This window comes from Zalophus californianus, chromosome 11, assembly GCF_009762305.2.
Source record: "Zalophus californianus isolate mZalCal1 chromosome 11, mZalCal1.pri.v2, whole genome shotgun sequence".
In the NCBI taxonomy this organism is placed as follows: domain Eukaryota; kingdom Metazoa; phylum Chordata; class Mammalia; order Carnivora; family Otariidae; genus Zalophus; species Zalophus californianus.
The window spans coordinates 112581283-112604161 of NC_045605.1; the positions used below are offsets into that span (position 1 = coordinate 112581283).

Sequence of the window (22879 nt, forward strand, 5' to 3'; positions counted from 1 at the left end):
GGCGAGCACGCACGCGGCAGGTTACCCGTGCGTGCGTGTCGCCCCCCAACCCCGGAGCTCTGCTCCCCTTTAAAAACCTAAACCAGTGACACAGGGTGAACTTCGGGCGTGATTTCGGGCATAAGTACTAATCTTAGTTCCTATGTGATGTATTTTACTTTGAAAATGAAAGTAAATTCTTTTTAAATTAATTAATTGATGATAGTTAATTGTTTTAGAACTAAAGCCCAGATCAAGCAAAAGCAGTTATCACTGATTAGCACATGACAATTACCAAACAATTTGCTGTGTAAAGAACCGCTGAGACACAGCCCACTCTGAGCATCAGGGTGCAACGCAGGTACCAGTCCTGGGGAGGGGCCCATTCTGCAAGGGGGTGCAGCTGGGTTGGGGCTGGCTCACCACGTGTCCCCACAGGCATCCAGACACAGCTGTTGCGGGCAGCCCCACTCCCATGCCAGGCTCTGCAGATGAGCCTTGACCCCAGGGGTGACCCTAGTCCCATGCCCTGCTGCACTGACTGGGGCTGCCCTTGGCCTTGGTCTTTGAGCCCACCCCAGGGGCCACGTCCTTCTGGCTGTATGCAGCCCAGGCCAGAGCCAGCAGTCAGCATGCCTGGCAGAACATTCCTGCACTTTCCCAGGAGGGTCACAGCCACTGCCAAGCTCACCCACCCCTCGACCAGCCGTGTCACTAAAGATGGCACGAGGAGCTGGTGCAGTGAGGGTGGATAGCAGGTCGTCCCGCTGACTGTGGGGCTGAGGTCAGGACCCCTTCCCCAGGTCCCCATAAGCTCTTGGATTCGTGGGGTCAGGGGATAACAATAATGGGAACAGTGTGTGGGGAGTCCCCAAGGCAGGGCTCGGCCCCGGCTCTGCAGGCCCCAGATGCTCCAGGTCCACGGGGGCTCCATCAGGCAGCTGGGGCCGGGGGACCTGGAGCGCAGGGTGTGGCTGGAGGAGCACAGCCACAGCACCCTGTTGTCCCAGACACAGCCCAGCCTGGCTGCCCCCCAAGTCTCCTCACTCAGTGGACTCGCCCCACACTTCTGCTGGCTCTGGTGCCCCTCCCCCACCTTCCAGGAATACCTTTCTTCGACTGAAAACAGTCAAACTAAGTCCAACCAAAAAAGAAGCGAGCATTTTACCAAACCAGCTATGAAATCCATTTGCTTCTCCACCTCCAGGAGCGGCAACCACCCCTTTGCCGCTAACCAAACTTCTCCAAGGGAGGGAGCCTTGCAGGCGCAGCCCCAACTCTGAAAATGACCCCTCGGAAAAGGGACTGGAAGCTGCTCCCTGGACTGACCCAAGGTCTTCCTCTGGCTTCCCACCTCCTCCCAGAGGCCTGTGTGCCCCCACCCCACGTCCTCAGCCAACCACACCCCAACCGGAGGGAATGGGGAGCTGGCCTGTCCCAGGACCCCAGCCTTGGGAGCAGGCAGAGACCCCACAGGAGCGGTGGGCAGAGGAACAGGGGAGCTCCCCCAGAGCCAGGAGCCAGGAGGCCCCCACCGGCAGCTTTCCTGGTACACTCTCCTTCCCAGGAATAGGTCAGCTTGTCTGCTCTGAGGCCATGTGCCCAGAGGGGATGCAGGCCACACAGACTGGAGGTGCGGGGGCAGGCCCTCATTACCCCAAAGGGGAGGGCAGCAGCAGGGGCTGGGCCTAGGGGGGTTGCCAAGCCCACCACACAATCCAGCTCTGCCCCTCCAACATCCCACCTCTCTGCTTTGCCCACCACCCACCCCGGCCCTCTGGTTAGTGCTGGGCGAGGGGGTGAGGGACGAGCCTGGAGGCCCCACCTTCACAGAAGTACATGCATGCACACATACGTCCTCGAGCAGGGCAAGTCTGACATGCTTCCCATCACCACACAGCTCATTCCTAAGGAAGGATCAAGAAGCCAGCCCGCAGCCTGGGCCTTCTGGACCCTCTGCTGCAAAAGCCTCCAAGGGTCAGCACTGGGCTCTGGGGCCAGGTCCTCCCTGTGGTCTTTGCCAGGGGCTGCAGGGGAGGTAAAAGAAGGTGGGGCAGAGGAGGGGTCCCCTGGGCTGATGAGAGAGGGTGATGGGGCTGAGGCATAGACCCAGGGGAATGGGTCTGCCCTTGGGGTTCCCAAGGAAGCCTTTGGGAGGCGTCAGGCTGAAGGCTGCCAGGAAGGGCATTGCCGGGGCATTGGTGATGGGTCAGATGCCCCCCGGGGGTGCTCACAGGGCGCTGAGGCACAGCAACTGAAGGACAGGCCCTGGGGTGCCAGCCTGCTCCCTCTGACCCTGACTTCTGTCTCAGCCCTGAGGGCTGTGATATGCCACAGAGAAACCAGCCCCGGCGCCCCTGGATCTTCCCAACAAGGCCACAGGGCAGAAGGCACATAAGCTCCTAACAAGGGCAGTGGGGGGCCTCTGGGCGGGGGCAGGAGGAGGGGCCAAGGGATAAACCCCCCAGAGTGGTCTCTGGAGCTGGGGAGAGGCAGCTCCGGTCCCCAGGCCCCACCCACATCCCTGCCCCGGGCTGAGAGCTGCTTGTTTGCAGGAGGAGCTAGTGGGGGTGGGGGGCAAGGACAGGGCCTCAGATACCAAACTGGGTTGGAGAGCCTGCCCCGGAAGTAGCCTGGCTTGGGTCCAGAGGATCCGAGGTCCCAGGGGACCCGAGGCTCGGCAGGTGGCCAGCAGCCCGCTCAGCCGTGGGGTGGGTGGTGGCAGGCCCAAGGACTCAGCTCAGGTGCATGCATTCCCACCTGGGAACCTGACAGCTGGGCCTCACCTGGTGCCGATGGAAGCGCAGAGTCCTCCCCATGGGTGACTCTCTTCTTGCTCTCACACTCACACACGCGCATGTGCACACGGACTCCCATTCATGCGGGGAAATAACCAGGCGGTCTGGGCTGAGCCCGCAGGGTGGGAAGTTGCCTCTGCGGTAGGAGCCGGCCTGGCTTTGAGGAGCGGGTGGGTGCAGGAGGAGCTGGGGGTGCAGGCTGCGGGGACCCAGGTGATCACCCCGGGGGGCCTGGGCCTCCCCTTCCCAGCAACCAGGAGAGAGGGTGTGTCCCCAGGGCTGCTGGAGACCCGACCATCCTGGGGTGGCAGGAGCCCCTGTGGTCAGAAGCCAGTCCAGGGCTGGGGCAGAGCCATGCCCACTGTTCAGTGCAGCACCCTCCCGAACCCTGCTCACTGACCCAGGCTCTTGGGATGTCCAGGTGGGGGCTCTGGCCCAGGAGCAAGGAGGAAAGAGGGAGAGGGCCCCACTGTGAGCAGGGACGAGGCTGGAGCTCCAGGGAAAGGAAGCTCCGCGTGGGTTTACTTTTGCCCTTGGGGGCAGTTGGGCCACTCTGGGGGCCGGGGTTGGGGAGCCTGCTCAGCCTGGCAGCCAAAGCTCCCACCCTCCCCAAAGGACCCCCAGCTGGTCTCCAAACCCTGAGCAGCCTCATACAAAGCCCTTCCCCTCCTCTCTCCTGCCAAACCACCATCTGTTGCCATGGCAACGAGAGCAGGCACGGCAGGCGGCACTAAGCACTTTCCCCCCACCCCTGCTTTCCCTGCTCCTTGGGCTGGGCAGGCTCCAGGGCCTGCAGCCCCCACTGGCCTCCGGGCCTCTCTGCCTGCAGCAAGCAGGCCTGGCCTCAGCCGGCTCACAGCTGCTTCCTCCTGCACGAAAGGCCAGGTGAGGGCCCCCAGCCACTCCAGCCACACACCCCCCCCCCAGCCCCTGCCATGGGAACAGCCCGCCCAGGGCAGGACCTGTCTTGCACTGGGGATGGCCATTGACCCGCCGGGTCCCTGACCCACCTGCCCTGCGGTGCCCCTACCAAGGAAAGCCCAACCCCAGTGCATCCACAGGATGCCAGCCACCCACCCAGGCCCACCCTGAGGCACGCGTGGACCCCAGTGGGGAGGCTCGGACAGTCCTGGCTACCACGTGGGTGGCACCTGGCAGGTGAGCAAGCCACACAGACACAGTGGGTACTTCTGCCTTCACCTGCTGCCTCAAATAAACTCCAGGTGGGCCAAGGGCACCTCCCAGAAGGACAGCAACCACCATGCTCTGCTGTCCGGGCTGGCTACGGGGGCCCAAGGGCACGGGGCAGGTGCCAGGACAAGAAGACAGCAGCAGGTCACCAGAAGCCCGATCCAGGCCCGGCCCCGAGACCGTGGTGAATTCTCACGCCTCTGGGAGACACACACTACGAGGGCCCATTTCTCAATGAGGCCCAGGCTCAGACAGGTTAGGTGACTTGCCTGGAGGTGCCCAGCACATGAGCAGCAGATTCAGGTGGCCACACACAGCCTGGGACAGAGGCTAAGCTCATGCTTTTTCTTTTTTGTTGTTTTTTGAACCCTGGTTACTTCCTAAAACCTGCCTCTCCAGCCATCTGCCCTTGCGGCTGCTCGCAGCACCTCCGGGGAGGTGTAACCAACACAGACTCAAAAGCGCTACTGTGGGTTTCTACCTAGGCGCCCACCTGAGAACCGTCCACACGACCAGACAGCCATAGGCACCCTCCTCAAGGGTCCTCATGCCCCTGTGAGAGCCCAGAGGCCGATCCACCTGCCCTGTTGGAATCACCAGGTGTGTGGAGTAAAGCACCAAGGGCACAGGCACTCAGGCAGCCTCCCGACGACTGACTCAGAGCATCCCGGCTCCCCCAGACCACAAAGGAAAGACCAGGTGAGTTGGGGAAAGATGGCCCTCTGACCAGCTCGAGAAACCCACCGATGCCACATTGTTCAAAAGAGCCGAAGGTGAGACGAGCAGTTTCCTGAATAACACGCCCAGACAGGGGTTGCAGGCCGGCCTCCGCAGGCGGGAGCCAGGACCCTCCTGGAGGGCACTGGAGGACTTCCTGGAGGACCATTCCCAGCCCGGCCACAGCTCTCCACGCTCAGGCACAGGGCCTGGGAGTGGGGGAGTCAGGCGGGCTCAAGGCAGAGTTGCAGGGGCCGCAGGAACAAAGAGGGTGCCAGCCCTCCCAGGTCGGTCCTGCCCTTTCTGGCCAGTGCCCACCCCCTCCATTCACCGGCCACCTCCCTGGTGGGTCCAGAAGGCCAGGACAGGGCAGGCATCGAGAGCCCCCTCCAGCCTGGGGCTGTGGTGTGAAGCCCCCCATGATACTGCATCCACCTTCTGAGGGCTGCTGCCCAGGGACCCGTCCACCAGGTTGTGTCTGGGACACTGGACTCCATCCCACCACAAGCGGGGACTTGCTCAGGACCACAGGAACTGGGTCCCTCCTCCCAGGTCTGCGGACATGGGCTGTGGGGGAAACCAGGGGATGCCCCGGCAGGGCACTGTGAGCTCCCCGGAGGGTAGGGAGGGGGGCTGGGGGCTGCCCCAGATCTGCAGACCGGCGGGGAGTGGAGGGAGGCTTCAGCCAGTAGGGCGGGCGGGAGGGGGTGGGAGGGGATTCCCCTCTTGCCCAGAGTCACGGGCTTGGCGCTAGGTGGCTGCCATGGCAATCACAGAGGCATTGAGATTCATGGGGTGTGTGATGTGATGGGGCACCCCAGCCTCCCTTCCCTCCCCCGCGACGAGGAGCCCCCAGACGGCCCACTCACCCTGGAGCCAGACGGGAGGGCAGCCGCTCCTCCCTCAGCTGCACACCCGTGGCTGACATCCAGAGCAGAACGTCACCGTCCCTACCTCCAGGCTGGGGCTCCCCCCAGACCCAGCAGGGCCCACCTGCCCAGCCAGCATCTCTGAGGGGCATCCACCTACTGTGTGCTCAGTTCTGCATCCTATGGGCACGAGTCCCAGGCGCTCGGAGCCCTGAAGATCCAACCTGAGAACCACGGGGGGCCCTCTGCGGGGGAGAGTCAGGGAGAAAGTGAGGAGGTGCCCACCACCTGGGCCCCAGCTGGGCCCCAACGCCCCTCTGACCACAGCCCTGTGGGCAGGTGGGGCTCAGCTAAATGCATGCAGGCATGAGGCAGGATGCCCGAAGGGAGCCCACAGCCTTGTCTGGGGGGTAGAATGCTGTGAAGCCATTAGTTCTGGGGCTCCCCTGGGTGGTGCAACAGCAGACAGCTGGCCCCAGCCCTGCATGCCCCTCTCTGCACCCCCTGCCCAGAACCTCCACCCACTCCGCACTGGGAAGTCTGGGAGGAAGGAGCCATGGGCGGGGCACGCAAGCGAGAGCCACGTCTCTGGTTCCAACAGCGGCAGACGACCCCATGAGATTTCTCCTGACTGGCTTTTCAATTCAATACTGTAAAATTAGCCCAGTGAAATATTTTGATTAAGCCCAGTAACTATTCAGAAACTCAATCTGGTAAATTGTGTTTTTTTTTTCTTAAGCTGGTGTCCTATTTTCAGACGCCTCAGGACTGGGGGCTAATGATGGGGTCACCTGCCAATGCTCACAGCTGGAGGCAGGAAGGTGGGTGCTGAGGGTCCTCAGGAAGGGGGTGGGCTTGCCGGGAGCAGGCGGCAGAGGGCGAGGGCCTGGGGGCTGCTGTGAAGGGAAGGGGACCGGGTCTAGCACACAAGGAGCCCCACGTGCAAGGAGGCAAGACCCCAGGGGGCCAGGGTCACACCTGCAGTGTGGACACCACGGTGCGGCCAGCAGCTGTCCAGTCTCCCAGGGAGGTGTGGAGGGACACAGTGGTTCAGCCGGCAGAGCAAATGAGTCAGTGACCGAGTGCCTGGCAGGGGGGAAGACCAGGGGTCGCCAGGAGAGGCCAGCAGCCAGCAGTCCAGGCCCCAGGGGGTCAGCAGCAGACACAGACCTCAGCCTACCTGCCCAGCGGAGCACAGAGGCCTTCCCTCTCTACCGTCTCCACACCGGCCAGCCCCTCCCACCAGACCCCCGGGACGGCAGTAGGATTGCCCAGCCTGGGAAGCCTGAGGGGACCACCACCTGTCACTGCACACACAGACACCCATGGCCTGTGGGGGCCAGGCACAACCCCATCCAAATCCACACACGCCTGCTGTGTGGACGGGGGCCCCTGTGTGCAGGGGGGACCCTCAGGCACAGAGCCAGGGGTGCCAGTACTTCCTAGAAGCCACAGGGCCTCCCCGATAAAGCAGAAGCTGCAAGTGAGCAGATGCCAGAGGCCAGGCACCCTCCATCCCTGCCTGCTTCCCAGCTCCCATGAGCACCCTGGCTGTGTCGCCAGTCCCGACACAGGACACAGGGAAGCCACATGCCACTGAGGGCCCTTGCATCTGCCAGCCAGCCTGTGGTCAGGCAGACGAGGGCACAGCCCTGCCCTGCCTGCGGCCACCAGCACCCCCCAGCAGCCCCTTAGCCCAGCATGCCCACGAGGGCTGCCCGGGTCGGCCTTGGAGACACACGGGCTTCCACAGCCCAGCAGGCTGGAGAGGACAAAACGGGAGGGCAGACGGACCCCTGAAGGGCAGTAAGGTCTCCTGCCCCCAAGTAGGACAAGTCATTGGGGGTTTCCCAAGAAACTGTCTCTGCAGGGGAGCAGACACCACGGGGACCACTCTGCACTCTGTCAATTTGGAGTTTAGCATTAAAAACAAGCAAACCAACAACAAAAAACAACCTGATCCGCACTTAAAAAACTATCTAACTTGGTTTCCCCAAACATTAGGATGGTCTTGTGTCCCTCCCCCCGCCAGGGGCCCGCAAGCTTGTGCCCCCTCCCTGCTTATGGGGTAGGGGCACACTGATTCAGGCCCTCTTCCTAGACTCCTCCCTGAGAGACCGGTCCTGGCTCAGGGGTCCCGGGCAGAACAGGGTAGCTCTACCTAGCAAAGGAGGCCAGGATAGGAAGTCTAGTGCCCAGGACCTGCTGGGTGCTGGCTGGGGGCAGGCCCTGGGGCCCCACTCCATACGAAGGCACAGGTACTCCGACTGAGGAGCACCTGACCCAGGGGAGCTAAGGGCTGAGGCAGGTGCTGGGGCAGGGTGGCTGGGCTCAGGGACCCTGGCCGGTGCCCCACATGACACAGATGCCAAGGCACCAGGGCTGGGGGGGGGCAATGAGTGGGTTGTTTGCCACCTGGCCAAGGCTGCCCAGGGAGCCTGGCACTGGGCTTGGGTGAGGCACAGAGGTCCAGGGTACTTCTTAGCCCCTCTGCCAAGGGAGCTACCTCTGCGGGGGCAAACCCAGACGTGCTCGGGTCCCTCGGAGGGATGTGCTCCCCAGACAGACGGCTGGCCTCACCCCCTGCCTTCAATACCAGCAGAAGCGGGAGAACAGACCTGCGGCCCTCTGCCCTGCCCCCCTGCCGCCGGGGTTGGGAACCAGGAGAGCCTGCCCATCCCCGGAAGGGCGCCACGAGGATGTAATCTCCGGCGTGGGGTAATAATAGAATCTGCTTAGCAGGCAGTGGGCAGCTTGCTCCAAAGGATGGAGAGAGAGAGAAGAGAGACAAAGACCCGCCTGCCCATATGTGTCACTCTCATCCTCCCAAACACCTGCATGGGTCCCCAAGGCCCACCTGCCCAGAGCTGTCCACAGTCACGGAGCCGGAGTGGGATGTCTACCTCTACCACCTCTTCTCTCAGCGCTGGCCCTCGGGTGATGGGCTCGGCCACCCAGAAGGCAAGAATGGGCACAAGGTCCCAGAAAAAGAGCAACCTCTCCCCCGATGTGCCCAACATCCGCCAACACACAACCTCAGGCCTGCTGCTCCCTGGACCACTGCCCTGACCTCCTGACCCCCGATGCCCTGAATCCTGAGCCACGCCCTGTCCCACAAGCCGCCCCTACCCCCACCAGCACCCACTGCCCAGGGCCCGGAGCAGGCAAGGTGCTAATACACAGACACGTGCCCTCTGCACCTGGAAACCTGCAGGCCAGTCTCAGTGCAGGCCCACTGGACACGGGGCCAGGTTAGGAAGGCCCGTACCCAAATGCAGGCCACCTGTCCTGAGGCCACGCCAGAGAAGCCGACATCACCCTGCCAGCATGGGGCTCCCAGGCTCTGTCTCTGCTGACCCGCGGATGGGCCTGGCCCCCACCTGCCCTGTGCCTGCTTAGAGCTGATGCCCACCCCCCGCCCCACATGCCCATGCTGTTTCTGGGGGTTGCTGGGTCACCAGGGCAGAGAGCCCTTGTCATCTAAGAGAAGAAGCGCCTCCATGGTAGTGGGGGCTGGTCTGCAGCCCCCCAGGTACAGCAGGATGCCCCACAGCAGCGAGCTCCTGAGGTCCAGCACGGACGTGTAGAGCTGACCAGACGGGGCCTGGGGATCATGCCCACAGCTGCCAGCCCCTCTCAGGGGGCCTGGCTTCCCCACGGGGCTCTTCCAGACCTCCTAAAGGGCCAGCCACACAGATGCTAAGGATAAGGATGTCCCTCGGTAGAGTGACCCACTGCCCCACGTTGAAGTCCTGGGCAGAGGCAGATGGGCGGGACCTTGCTGGAGCCACTGGGGGCCACCGGGGGTGTGGCAGGGACTGTCACTTGGGACTGTCACCTACAGGCCGCCCGCTGGGTGGACTCAGGATGCTGCAGACACCTGGACAGAAGGAGCAGTAAGTGAGACCACAGGGCTAACCGGCTCAGGCTTGTTCCCCAGCTTTCCCCTGGATGTGGCCTTCAGTCCAATCCCCCTGCTGGTCATCCGCAACCCACCCCCAGCCTGGCTCCCAACAGGGGCATCAGCAGCATCAGCCCGACAACGAGGTGACCCCCATACTGATCTACGGACCGAGGATGGCATGGCCTGGGGTGGGGAGTGGCCACCCTTCTGGGTCTCTGGATGTAGGGACAACTGTGACTGACCCCCAAGTGACCCAACTGGGCTCCATACCCCACTCCTGCAGACACCAGGGCAGGATGGTATGGAGGGGGTGGTGTGATGCAGAGACCCAGAGTCAGAGGCCCCATGGCTAGCTGACCCCAAAGGCAAGCTGTGGAACATGGGTCTGAGCACCCCACAGGCAGAGGGACCGGGGGGCTGGCCTGTCCCCACCTCCACAGGGCAGCGCCCAGGACAGCAGCCCTCTGGGGACTCAGAGGGCAATGCACACCGCAGCCCTCCCCCAGCCAGCAGCAAAACCAGAAGTGAATCTGACAGGGGCACCCTTGAAGACCCCGGGCCACCGGTGCCACCTAGGGGTTCCCCTCCAGCCCCCACCAAGCCCCCATACATCTCTTGTGCCAGCCAGGACAACAGAGCCCACGTGTGCAGATGCCCTCTGTCACTCCGTGCATCTGCTGGAGGATGTTCTATCTGTGCCACTTTATGATTAGTTATAAATCCCTTGGGATTTGGGGGTTTAGAGTCAGCAAACCTCCAATCTGAGACAAGCCCTCCGCCTCTTTAGAGATAAGCCAGAATCAACCCCCCGCTATCCACCAAGCCCAGCATCCTTCCAACAACAGGAAACACTCCCTTTTCTGCCTCATTCTCAGCCTTCCGTGGGAGATACCCACGCCCACCCCCTGCTAGCCCAGGATGGTGGTCTTGGGCCGGGAGCTTGGCTTCCTGAATTCTACACCATACCCACCCCCCCCAGTTCCCAGCCCTGAGGAGGGGGCGGCAGGAGCAGACTGTGCAGGGAGCACCACAGGCCAGGGAGACAGGGACATACCCCCACATCTCTGTCCCCTCAGGTGAGGGGCTTGAACAGGCATACCTCAGACCCACAGCCCAGCCCCTTCGGCCCCCCCAAGGGTATCCACCGATGGCTCAGTGTCCTGCAGAAACTCCTGCACGTCATCCACCCTCAGGCCACAAGACCCCTGAAACAAGGGGGCCCAGAGGGTGGCCACAGGGGCAACAACCGGCCAGTGGGGACCAGCCTTCCTCCCCAAGGAGTCCCGATGATGCAAGCCACCCACAGCCTCCAGGGCACTGGGCCAGGCGACCGGTCAAGTCCCCCAGATTGCTCTGTGCCCTCGCAGCCCCCACAACACATCCCCAAGGGACCTGACAGGAAGGTTCCTGCCACTGGAGATACGAGGCAAATATCAGAGGGGGACCAGGGGCTGCCCTGGGAAGTCACCTCAAATCAACCCCAGAGTCAGGAAGGGCTCCCTCGTGCCCCCACAGCCTTGGAGGACAGGCGGCAATCATGGTCATGACTCTCTGGGGCCTTGGCCCTCCCCTTGTCCCCAGAGAGTCAGTGGCAGCCCCAGGAGACCTGGCCACCAGCAACTTCTGCAGGGAGAGGGGGGACCGGGGGCTGGGGTCCCCCCTGGGAGCTGCCACTAAGCATGTCTAGCAGCCCGGTGGCTTCCACCTCCTGCCCCACATCAGCACAGAAGCTGTCCCACAGCAGGGCCTGGATGCAGGAGCCTGCCAGACATCTGGCCCTTCCCCCAGCAGCAGAGGTCTGAGGACGTGTGGCTAGCCGCAGCCTGGCTCACCGGGCACGGAAGCTGCAGACTTCAGCACAGCCCTGCTGGACAGCTCCCCACGCAGGTCGGCCTAGCCAGGGACAGAGACCAGCCCCAGGGGCCCCCTCCACAACCAAGACCCCACACAGGGCAGTTTTCTCTCAGTCCTGAAGACCCCAGAGTCAGAGTGTGGCCAGCAAGCCCCCCCACCCAGGAGGGTGGCACGACCTGAGGGCTTGCGGCTGCTCCCCATGGAGACTCGGAGAGGGGGGACAAGGTAAGGGGGGGCTGGCAGGGACCAGTGAGGGGTACTCCTGGGCAGAGTGCAGGGATCCCAGGTTGTCTTCCCACCCCCAGCCACCCCCATTCCAGCTTCTGACAGCCCTGCCGGCTGTTACGCCATGCTCCAGGGACAGAGCTCCTAGGGAGCCTGCTAGGGGCCTCGGAGTGGTGGCTGCCTCACACCCCGAAAGCCCTGGGCTGGCGAGGAGCTCGAACTGTCCCTTCCCTCTGCCACACGGTGCCATGCGGTGCCACGTTGCCCCGGTACACTGCCCTGCTCCATGTCCTGCTGCTAGCTGGCAGCTTTGTCCTGTGCTTAAAGAGGGAGATTCTTTCAGGTGACCACGATCCTGGTCAGATGGCTCAGCAGGACATGCACGCATATTTGGGGAATGCATCTGCATGGAGAGTGTGAGCCCCGACCACAGGGCTGCCTCAAGCAGGCCTCGCACCAGGCAGGAAGCCCAAGAACACAGACACCACAGGGGAAAGCAGGCATCAGCCGCTCCTCCGTGAAGTCACATGCGGAAGGCAGAGGCCAGGTGTGCTGGCCGAGCAGCTCCAGGACGACGGAGCTGCCACGTGGGCCCGGGGTGTGTGTGTGCCTCGGCCACCCAGCCTGAGCTCCGGCCACCCCACACACGGCTGTCTGCGTGCCCCTCCAGCGTGCCCAAGGCAGTGAGTGCTCCCACCGGCACTCAAGGAGAGGACCAGCACAGCCAGGAGGGTGAGGCTGACGTGGACGCGAGGACCGGCAGGAGGCGAGGAGGGGCGGTGGGGCCCACACGCAGAGGGGGCCTCCCTCTTCCACTCTGCTACGGCCGCAGGGGGCTGGGGAGGCTGGCCCCACCCTGCATGACCCTGCATGACACCCACTCCTGCATGTGTAGCAGCCCCACTGGGCCTGTCCCTCTGTGTGCACAACGGGCAGTGATGCTTCGGGACAGGGCAGACCCGTGGCCCCCAGGCAGCGCTGAGCCCGCCTTCTGCTGCATCCCATACCTGGCACCCAGCACGGAGGATCCGTGGACTGGAGAATGCAGCCCACACCTCCGCCACACTGTTCTCACCACACCAGGATAGGACACAGCCGCACATCGTGCTCTCCCCCAGTGGGCTCCCCACCTGCAGCAGCATCCCTGGGGAGCACAGGAATGCAGACCTTCATGGTCCCAGGCCTTGGGGTGACACTCAGCTTGAGGACTCCTGGCAGCAGCCCCTAGCCCCGGGCCCCACTGGCCTCAAGGGAACAGCCACTTCAGGTGAAAAATCTAGCATCAGGCTGGACTCCTGCCAGTTTGGGGAATCGGTGCTAACTTCACAGGGTGATCTGGTACTGTGCTTTTCTAGAATCTCTGTCAGACACACACACCAAAATATTTAAACTATGTCTGGGACTTGCCTCCAAATAATGCTTGGGGTGGGGGGCAAAATCGGCCTCCTGTTGCCGAGGCTGGGGTGGGCTTTCGGGGTCTTCTGTGTCTGAAAATGCCCCTGTGCAGACGCAGACAAGAAGCCGTTCCCACGAGAGCCCCAGCTGCAGTCCCAGTGCAGGGCCCCATCCCAGGTGGGCCCCAGGACAGAGGAAGCTGCTGGCTGGCCAGCAGCAGGACACGGAACAGGGCAGTGTCCCAGGGCAACGTGGCACCGCATGGCACTGTGTGGCAGAGGGAAGGGACAGTTCGAGCCCCTCACCAGCCCAGAGCCTTCGGGGTGAGGCAGCCACCACTCCGAGGCCCCAAGACTGTGCCCTCCTGCTCCCCAGCCCCACAGCCCAGCACAGCTGGCCCAGCCAGGCCTTGCAACAATCCCCACCCACTCACCCCCAAACTGAGAACTGTGAGAACACCGCACCCCCCAAGGGGAGGAGCAAATGCAACAACGCTCGTTGTTGCCTGTTTCTCCCTGCAGTCCCCTGCCCCGGCCAGGGGCTCCCCTCAGGCACCATGGCCGGCCCTAGGGGGACACTGGGTGTAGCCACCACGTTGGGCCCCCTGCCAAGCCCTAAGCTCACTGCGTCCCCCCACCCAGCACCACACGCGAGGAGAACCGAGAAACTGAGGTAGGAACCTGAGACTCTCCAAGGGGTCACACAGACTACCCACAATCTGAGCTCTTCACTGACCGCCGGGGCGGGGGGGCTGCCTCTGGGGGCTCTGTACAGAGGCCGACCCTGGAGACCCTGGACAGTCACAACACCCGCACCTTCCAGCTGGCTCCTGTGGGGGGGCGGCAGGCCCGGCCCCTTCCAGGCTACTGCACACCATATGCCAGGAGTGGATGCGGGAGGGGGGGACAAGGCAGGATCCTCAGGGTCATGCCTATGGGCCAGCTGACCGCACACATCTCAATGGTCCCAGGGGACCTGGAGCTCCCCCGGCACACTGAACCTCCCTCCCTGAAGAGCAAAGAGGCTGGAAAGTTCCAGGGTGCCTCTCCCCACAGGCATCAGGGGCTCATTCCTTGGTGCTGCCCATACCCAGCAGGAAAGCTGCCCAGTGAGGGCCCCCAGGCTACACCCAGGCCCTTGGCTCCCCACCCTGGGGAAGGGGCTTCACCTGGCCTCTGCAGACCTGGGCTCCTGACTGCCCCTGCCCACCCGTGCCCTGGCGTCCAGCTTGAGGTCAGTGGCACCACCCCAGGAAGCTGGACATGTGAGGGCCCCCATGTCTCAGACAGAACTAGGGGAGTTAAGCTACCCTGCCTCAGGGCTGCCTCCCCACTCTAGCCCTGGCTCGCCCAGTGGCCACCTCTGCCCATCACCTTTCCCACCTCGGCATGGCCCCCGTAGGAGGCCCCCTACCCAGGGAAGCAGGCAGCCAGGGCTCAGGTGAGCTCTCAGCCAGGCCAGGCCAGCCCAGGCAGCCACTCCCCAGCGTCACTTCTGCTCTGGCCTCCCAGCCTGCAGCCACGCTGACACTGGCCATGGAGGGGGGCCCCATCAGATTCCCAAGCGGCCACCCCCAGGATATAGGGCCACCAGGCGCTGCCTCCTCAGTCTCCTTCCACTCTGACCTTTGGCCCAAGTCAGTAGTTACCCAGTAGGTACCCGGGCCAAACCACCCCTCACAGATGCCACATTCCTGGCCAGGCAGCCTCCCACCACCCCCACAGACAGCCCACGGCCCCGCGGCCTACGTGTCCCCGGTGCCTGCTGCGTCACACGTCACTCAGCCACATAAGCACTGTTTAGGCTGCCCTCCCACCTCTGCCCTGGGGCCAGAGAGGCCAGCCATGCCCTGCAGGGCACACCCTTGGGCCCTGCCTGAGCCCAGAGTGGGCAGTAGTGGTGGGGTGCCTCCATCACCAATGGCAGGCTGCTGAGCCCCTAGTCCCAGGGACCCTCAGCCCCTCCACCAGTCCCCAGCCCAGAACCATAAGGCCCTGGGAATCTTCTGCGCCCCGTGGCCAGGCTCACGTGGGGTCAGCCCCATCCCTTGCGTGGACAAGGATGTGGCAAGCATGGGGGGAGCGGCTCTGTCCTCACAAGCTGACCCCCCGCCAGGGTGTGTGTCCCCAGGATCTCACGTGGTGCTCTCTACCTCCGTGTCCCCTCGAAATCCGCCCGGGGCATCGCTGCCACAGGGCACAGCGGGGAGACCGGCCGGAAGAGAAGCACTGTTCTCAAAAGCCGCGGGGCCTTCGGGAGCACAGTGCTGCGGGCTGGGGGAGCTGCTGCCTGGCTCCGGAACACTGGCCCTCAGAGGCTGAGGAACAAGGCCCGGGCCACCTCTCGGGGTGGGGCCCAACACAATCCCCGCTTTGTGCCCACAGCCTCGGGCCCAGCCCAGCCTCCCTCCTGTCCAGTGTCCGAGGCAGCTGGCCCGGGGCAGCCCTGTGAGCCAGCCGACACTACTGGGGCAAGGCCTCGGGCAGCCTGCAGACGGCCTGGCCACCCCTGGCCGGGCTCATGCAGGCTCACCCCAGGCCTAGGGCTGACCTGGCCCGGCACCAGGAAGGGCTCCATCAGGGCAACCGTCAGGAGACACCAGCTCTGCCCACGTCTGACAGGACTTCCTGCAAGGTCCTAGGGAGCCCAGGGGCCCCTCCTGTCCTCTGAGACCCCAGATGCGACCCGACAGCTGTGGACCCTCTGTCCTCCGGCCCACCACAGATGTGCACCCCCTCCGACATGATTCCCGGCACGAGCCTCACGGAAGCCACAGGAAACCTGCTCTGGGGGCGAGGGGCTGAGGCTCCAAGTCCATCAACCACTGAGCACCAGAGTCCAGCCTGCCCCCAGCCTGGGCCTCCGGCACAGAGCCACCCCATTAAGCTCCGAGGCGGCCACAAAGGCCTATGGGCCCCACCCTGCAGGCCCGGAGGGACATGCTGACATGGGGAGCACGCGGGGCCACAGGCAGGCAGCAAGGCGCCTCTCACAACAAAAGTGTGCGGCCCCCACACTTGCCGTGTGGCAATGGGCCCCCAGAGGGCACGAGGACTCCCAGGCCACAGGGACGCCATCCACCAGAGGCAGGCAAGGCAGGAGGGGCTCTGGGGCCTGGGGAGCTCCAGGCGCAGCCACGCCCCAGGGGGCCAAGGCAGGGTCGCCACAGCAGTCAGCCCAGCACGGCCACCTAAAAGCCAGTTCTGAGCCCCGTGGCCTTGAAGACACAGGTGTTCTCCAAACCAGAGCACCAGGCCACCACGAAGGTGCCGTAACTGCTCCTGGCCCACAGCAGTCACAGACCCCCCCCCCTGCCCAGCATCTGCACACACAGGCAGCCCGGCCAAGGCACCAGGCTCAGCATCCAGCCTCTGGCCTGGGAAGACCTGGCTGCTTCCGACACACTGAAGGTGCCAAGCACCGGGCAGAGCTGATGTCCAGGCAGAGAGGACGCGGATGGTGTGTATTCAGGCCCAGAGATCACCCCACAAACACCCACGGAAATCAGGACTCCCATCAGCCAGAGACATGTGCCCCTGCCTGGGGCCCAAGCCAGGCCGGCTTTCTGCGGCAACCCGCTTGCCGGCCCCACACAGTCCTTCAGGAGGCTGCTCGGGGAGGGGCAGGGGAGCCCAGGGAGCCAGCCCTGGAGGCCCCCATCCCACATGCTTCGCCAGACGTGGCCAAGCCTGTCAGCCACAGAAAGGATCAGGTTGCCCCTGGCCACCCTCAGGCAGGCGAGGTATGGGGCAGGACCTGGAGCCCCTCACCTCGATGCTCCTCTCCCCCAAACACAGTCCTGGGTGGCTGTCACCCCTCGAGCCTTCTGTGAGGATCCGCTCTGGCCCTGCCTCTGCACTTGCAGCCGGGAGCACCCGGTTCCCAGACAGCTCGAGAGACAACTGGGCATCTGGGTGCAGGACATGCTCTTCCTACATCACACTGGGAGCCCTGGGTGGGGGCATCCTGTGGGAACCCCGTGGTTAGAGCTGAGCCCAGCAGCACCTGGTTTCCCCTTTGCACTGCTGCCCAGGCTGTGCCCTCCACCTGGCAGGTCCTTCCAGATACACATGGCTCCCCGGTCCCCAGAGAGCTGTCACCGTCGCCACTGTGGAAGCGCTCGGAGCTGTAGCTGACCGTAGCGGGCAGGGGGCACTTTGAGACCAGGGTCCTAGGCCTTGGGCCACCTCCAGGACCCTCCCATCTTTACCTTTGGGAAACGGCCCGTCCTTCAAGGCGTGACCCCAGAAACCTCCAAGCTGAGCTGCCCTCCATCAGCAGGGACAGCCCACCCAGGGAGAGCTCTCAGCCCAAGCCGGGGGCTTCCGGGGGAGAGCCTGCACCATGGGAGGGGGACTAGGGTGGGGTCTGTCCCGCTTGAACGCTGGTGGGACACAGGCCTTGCATACAGCTGCAGGGGGGCAAGGGAGACAGGCGTGGGGGGCTCCCTACATGCCCTGGAGCTCTGACCACAACTATTTGAGAATAGGGTCCTGCTACTTTGAACTTTTCAACCGAGCCTGTGCCATGAGCAGGCTGGGCTTTCCCTCCATCCCCAAGGAGCTGCTGCCCTTGAGCAGAGCACTCGGTTCTGAGCCTGCTTCCTGGCTGGTAGGCGGGTTAGACAGACAGAGGCATGCCTGCAGCACCGAGGGCGGAGGCGCACGGGGTGGGGAGAGACCCTCAGACACAGTAGGTAGTCCACACATGGCCAGCAGAGGCCCACCTGAACCCCCGCCCGGTCTCCCTTCATTTTGCTCAGGCCGCACCCCTTCTCTGGGCCTCAGCCCCCAACGGCACCCCAGGGCCAACTCCAGCCAGTCCCCCACCCCCACCATCTCCAGGGTCCACACCCTGCAGCCTCTCACTGGTTCTCAAACTGCCTTCTGCTCAACTTTCTAAAACCAAACACATCCTCCATGCCCCAGGCACCTCCCCTCCCACTCCTGCCTCTGCTCCCCCATCTGCTCCAGCTCTGGGCCACGGAGCACCTGCGGGTCTACCTGTCTCCCCCTCCCTCACCTGCTGGCTTCCCCCACCTCAGGACTCCTCTCCAGCCTGCCTGACTCCAACACCCCACACGAATTCTCCAAAAGGCCCCTCAAGGACCTGAAGGGGACACCCCAGCTCCCTCGGTGTGGCAGTCCCAGCTCCTCCCTGGCCCACCCACTAGAGTCGGGAAGCCCAGCCGGGTGAGCTGCGGGGCGGCCCCCACAGCCCCACCGTCTCTCATGAGCTGGACTGACCCTTCATCTGACAGCCCTGCCCCAGCCACCTCCTCCTCAGTTCCCACCCACAGACAAAGGGTTTCCGAGAGCTCCACATCTTCCTGTGGACCCAGCTCCGGAAACAGCACGCAGAGCCTGCTGTCCTCGGGCTTCTGGGAGCGGAGCCCCAGGCACATCTGCTGCCCTGCTCCACGTCCTGAAGGGGCCAGAGTGATACAGGCCAGAAGGCCACCCGGTGGCCACAACAAGCCCGCCTGGACCTGCTTGGGACCCACCTGCACCCTGTGCAGGTGCCCCCTGCCCTCCAGCGAAGAAGCCTTTCCTGCATCAGGGACCGGACAGACAGCCTTGGCAGTGACACCTGTCCCCCAGCAGAACCTAAAGACCCATCCCCCCACCAGAAAACATGACACCGCCTGGGACAGAGGCCTCCCCGGGGCTGCCGATACAGGTGACCCCAGGACGTTAAGGACAGCTGTGCGGAGATGCCCTCGAAACCACAGCCACACCAGCCCGGGAGAGGCGGCCTAACACCAACGTGAGTGACAGAACCCGCGTGCTGAGCCCAACACCACACAAGAACCCTGGCCACTGAAAAGATGCAATAAACAGTGTAAGCTGGACCATTCTTGCCACCAGAGGGGCGTCCGGCTGGGTGGAGGGGGCAGCCCCGCCCACACCTGCACTCCACACTGGGCAGCGGCCCCCCACCCGGCCTCTTATTCTGGAAGTCCGCATCTTGGGGCAGAGCAGCAGGCCCACCTGCCAAGGGGCCCTGGCTCGGGACCTGCCGGGCTGAGAGGCCCAGCGGTCGCCCAGCTGACTCCCTCCCTGACCGCAGCTTCCCCTTTGCAGGACTTGGGCAGAGCTCAAGGGAAGAGCAGGGAGGACCCAGGCATGCTGTCGTCCAGGGAGGGAGGCAGCACTTGGAACTACAGTCGTTCATTCTTCCACTGAGGTCTGCTGGCAGAAAGCCTAGCCCCAGATAAGGTCAGACGTTTATCCCCAGAGCTAAAGAACAGGCCTGGGAAACTGCAACTCTCTTGGCATTTGACGCCGAAGACCCGCCAGCAGGCCCGGTGCACCCACACCCCAAGGCCCCACGTCCACCAAACTCCAGATGACCCTTCAACAGAAGGGACAGAGAGACAGCACCAAGAGGAGAGCCTCCCCCAAAGCCCTCCTGGGATGCAGGTGTTCGGTGAAGCCAGAAGGAACACGGGATGGACAGACGCCCCCCCCCCCCCAGGGAGGGGGCCTCAGCTAGACCAAACGCCGACTCCCCTCAAAGGGGAGAGGGACCCGAGGAGGAAGGCTGCTAGCTTTGTGTGCCACTTGGAGCTGCTTCTAAACATCACATGGCAACGTGTTGTTGACACACACGCGCAGCATAGCCTTTTGTATTCATTACTGTTAATTACAGTGGAAACCTCCTGTAATTAACTGTACAACAGGATAACTCGATGAAGAGTAAGGAGACCAGCCCCTGCCATGGAGACGGGCGAGCACGGCGCACGTATAATTCATTGCTGTCACCACTCACACGACGATGCTTCCTTATAATCACATTTTATTGGTACGATAATTAGATTATTTCACTGCTTCCCACATTCTGCTGCCCCAGGTCCCTCCCCCACTGAGGATTTCACCAACTACAGTTGTTCCTTGTAGGAAACATGCGTATTTTGAACTCAGATGAACACCGGCAGTCTGCCACCTCCTCCTTGAACCCCGGGCCACACCACCCCCACTCCCAACAGCGCTGCCCTGCTGCCAGGGGCCCCTCGGGGCCTCAGCAGTTGGCACCCAGAGTGGGAGAGGGGCAGCTCCCCCCGCCCCCTGCCAGGTCCCTTCCTAGGCGCTTTGCCTTAGTTACATCACAGCCACTGCCCTCCCTGGAGAGCCCAGGGCCTGGCCCACTTTCCTCCCTAACACCACCTCCTAGCTCCACCTCTGTGCCACCAACGGAGGCTTGGGAAGGGCCTGCGGCCTCCCTGGCCAGAGCAGCTCCCTCCTGGGCCCCCCCCCCTGCACCAGCGAGGTGGGGCCAGCACTGCTGCACCCTCCTCCTCCCTTCCTCCTCTCCCCTGCCGGCCCCAGGTCTAAGGAACTTCCCAGAGAGACAGGGAGAAGCAGTCAGTGCCAACTGGACCTCTGGGCTGCCAAGAAGGCCCATCCTGGGAGAAGAAAGAAAATGGCTGAGCCTGGCCTCCCACAAAGCCACTCTGTGAACGCCTGGCCAGCTGGATGAGGGGATGGCTGCTAGGCTGGGACCTAGCCTCATCACCAGAAAGACAGCCAGGACCAGCCAAGGAGCTCCCTCCTCCCACAGGCCAGGGTTTTGCAATCTATGGCCTGGGATCCCGAATAGGGCCCAGTACCAGCCTCCCTGTCCCTCCCCTGGGGCAGTGCCCTGTCGCAGACATTCCAAACAGCGGCTAGGAGTGCCAGGCGCTGTCCAGCCCTCCGAGTCGCCTCGGTACTCTCCCACTCTCACCGTGGAGGAAGGCCCGAGCCTGGCCAAGGTGGCCTGGTCGGCCCGCAGGATGCATAGGGCCACCTCCCTGCCCGCCTGCCTGCCCGCCGCCGCCGGGAGTTGGGGGTCGCGGCCGGGGGCGCGCGGCCCGGGGCGCAGCTGCTCGGGCAGCACGCCTATTAGCAGGGCCGCGGCAGACGGCAGATGGGCGCCCGCTCGGCCCCCTCCTCCCGCGGCACAATGGGCCCGGTCGCTCCGGCGCACAATGCGGCCGGGGCCGCGCACCTGCAGCCGGAGCCGAGGGGCGCTGGCCCGGCCCGGCCCGGCCCATGCGCCCCCGTCAGCGCCGCGTGTCCTTGGGCCGCGCCCGGCCGACAGCAGCCGCACGGCCTGCGGGCTCCGCGGCGGGACCCGGCGCCCAGCTGCCCATTGTTCGCGGCCGCCGGCCGGAGCCGCGGGCCGGGCCTACAGCTCCCGGCTCGGGACGACCTCCTTCCGGGCCTTCCCCCACCCCCCCGCCACCGCTCGGCGCGCAGTCAGCACGGCCTCCCCGGCGGCGGGCCTGTGCGCCCCTGCGCCCCTGGTCCTTCCCGGCGCCCGGGCCCCATCCATGTCCCCATCCTCTTCGATGTCCCCGGTCCCCTGGTTCCCCCCCACACACACGTGTCCCCGGGCCCCCTCGGTGCCCCCGGTCCCCACGGACCCCTGGTCTCCCCGAAACCCCCTGTCCCCCGGCGCCCCGGTCCCTCCAGCCCCCGTTCTCCATCGACGTCCCCGGTCCTCTACCGCCCCCCTCCTGTGTCCCTGGTTCCCTACCCCCGTTGTCCCAGGTACCCTCGGTGCTCCCGCTCCCCCCGGACCCCGGGTCTTCTCGAAAGTCCCGGCCGGCGGGCCCCCCGGCGCCCCGGCCCCGCACGCACCTGTCTGCCCCTTGCCCAGCGTCTTCTCCAGCCGGTAGGGCCCCACATACTGCGCGTGCTGCGCCCCGCCGCCGTCCTTCCCCGTCGATGTCATCGCTCCCGGGCCCGGCGCCGGCGAGGTGGGAGCCCCGGGCGGGCGGGCGGGCGGCGGCGGCAGGGAGGGGCCGCGTCCGTCCGCGTCCGTCCGTCCGTCCGTGCGCTGGGCCGGGTCGGCGGCGCCCGGGCGGGCCGCGCTCGCTCCGCGCCCCCCGCGCCTCCCCGCGCCGCCGCCCCCCGCGCCCGGCTCCGCTGCGGCCCGGCCGGCGGCGCTGCCTCGGCTCTCAGAGAGGACCGGGCGGGCGGGGGCACCAGGCTTCCGCCGCCGCCGCCGCCGCCGCCGCCGCCGCCGCCGAGGCCCGCGCCCCGCGCCCCCCGCGCACGCCGGTCCGTCAGTCCGCGGCCGCACAGCCCAGCCGAGCCAAGCCGCCGGGCCGAGCCGAGCCGCCGAGCTGAGCCGAGCCGAGCCGAGCGGCCGAGCCGAGCCGAGCCGCGCCGAAAGGCCGGGCCGAGCCGAGCCGAGCCGAGCTTAGCGGCCGAGCCGAGCCGAGCCCGAACGAGCGCAGCCGCCTGCCGCGGTGGCGGCGAGTGGCTCCTGCGCCCGCCAATCAGCGCCACCAACCAATCAGCGGCGCCCTGGCTCGTCGCTCCGCCTCTCAGCCCGCCCCGCCGCTGGGAGCTCTTGGAGGAGATGGACTCTGCGAGGCGAGGCCGGGCGGGTCCGGGGCGGGGCGGGGCGGGACCGGGACGGGTCCGGGGCGGGGCGGGGGCGGGGACGGGCCGGGCCTGGGCGTCTCCAGGTCCGCCGCCCCCCCATTCCCTGGCCTTCGCCCCGCCCGGACCCCGCCCCGACAGCCGAGCTCCCGCAGCGGAGCAATTGGTCCGGGAGGCTCTCCCCTGGCGGGTGCTGCGGCGCGACCCCCGGTCCCCGCCGTTCCCCCCTGGTTCCCCTGGTCCCCCGGCCCCCTCGTGCCGTCCCTGCTAGCCCCGATCACCGCGGTCGTAACGAGTGTCTCGCCTCCCCTGCCCCGGGAGGGGCAGCGCCGCGGGGAGCGAGTGGCCGAGTCGTGACCTTGCACCTCGCGAGGCCGTGCCCGGGGCGCTGGCCTCTGCTCCATTTGCCCGGGTGTCCACGGTGACCAGAACAGCGGGGTCAAGGAACTCACCCAAGGTCACACAGCAGCAGCGGCCTCCCTCCGGGGGCGGCGGCTCCCGGGCTTTTGCGCGGACCATCTTCCGTGGGCTCGGCGGCCGGGCCAAGGCGCACTGGCCCCGACGGCTCCGGGG

At 65.1% G+C, this 22879-nt stretch overlaps 1 protein-coding gene across 10 annotated transcripts in view; it reads right to left on the reverse strand.

The window, feature by feature from the left end:
* The window catches only part of BRSK2 (BR serine/threonine kinase 2), a 60192-nt gene extending 38453 nt beyond the window's left edge, over window positions 1–21739 (reverse strand). For all 10 annotated transcript variants that reach the window (XR_003517239.2, XR_003517240.1, XR_003517241.1 and 7 more), the window contains exon 1: window positions 21557–21739. Coding sequence is in view for 6 of the 10 variants with exons in the window: in XM_027577784.2 (XP_027433585.1) it covers window positions 21557–21650 (94 nt within the window). In the remaining 4 variants the exon portion in view is untranslated. The remainder of the gene's footprint in view (window positions 1–21556) is intronic.
* Between the last annotated feature and the right edge of the window lie 1140 nt (window positions 21740–22879).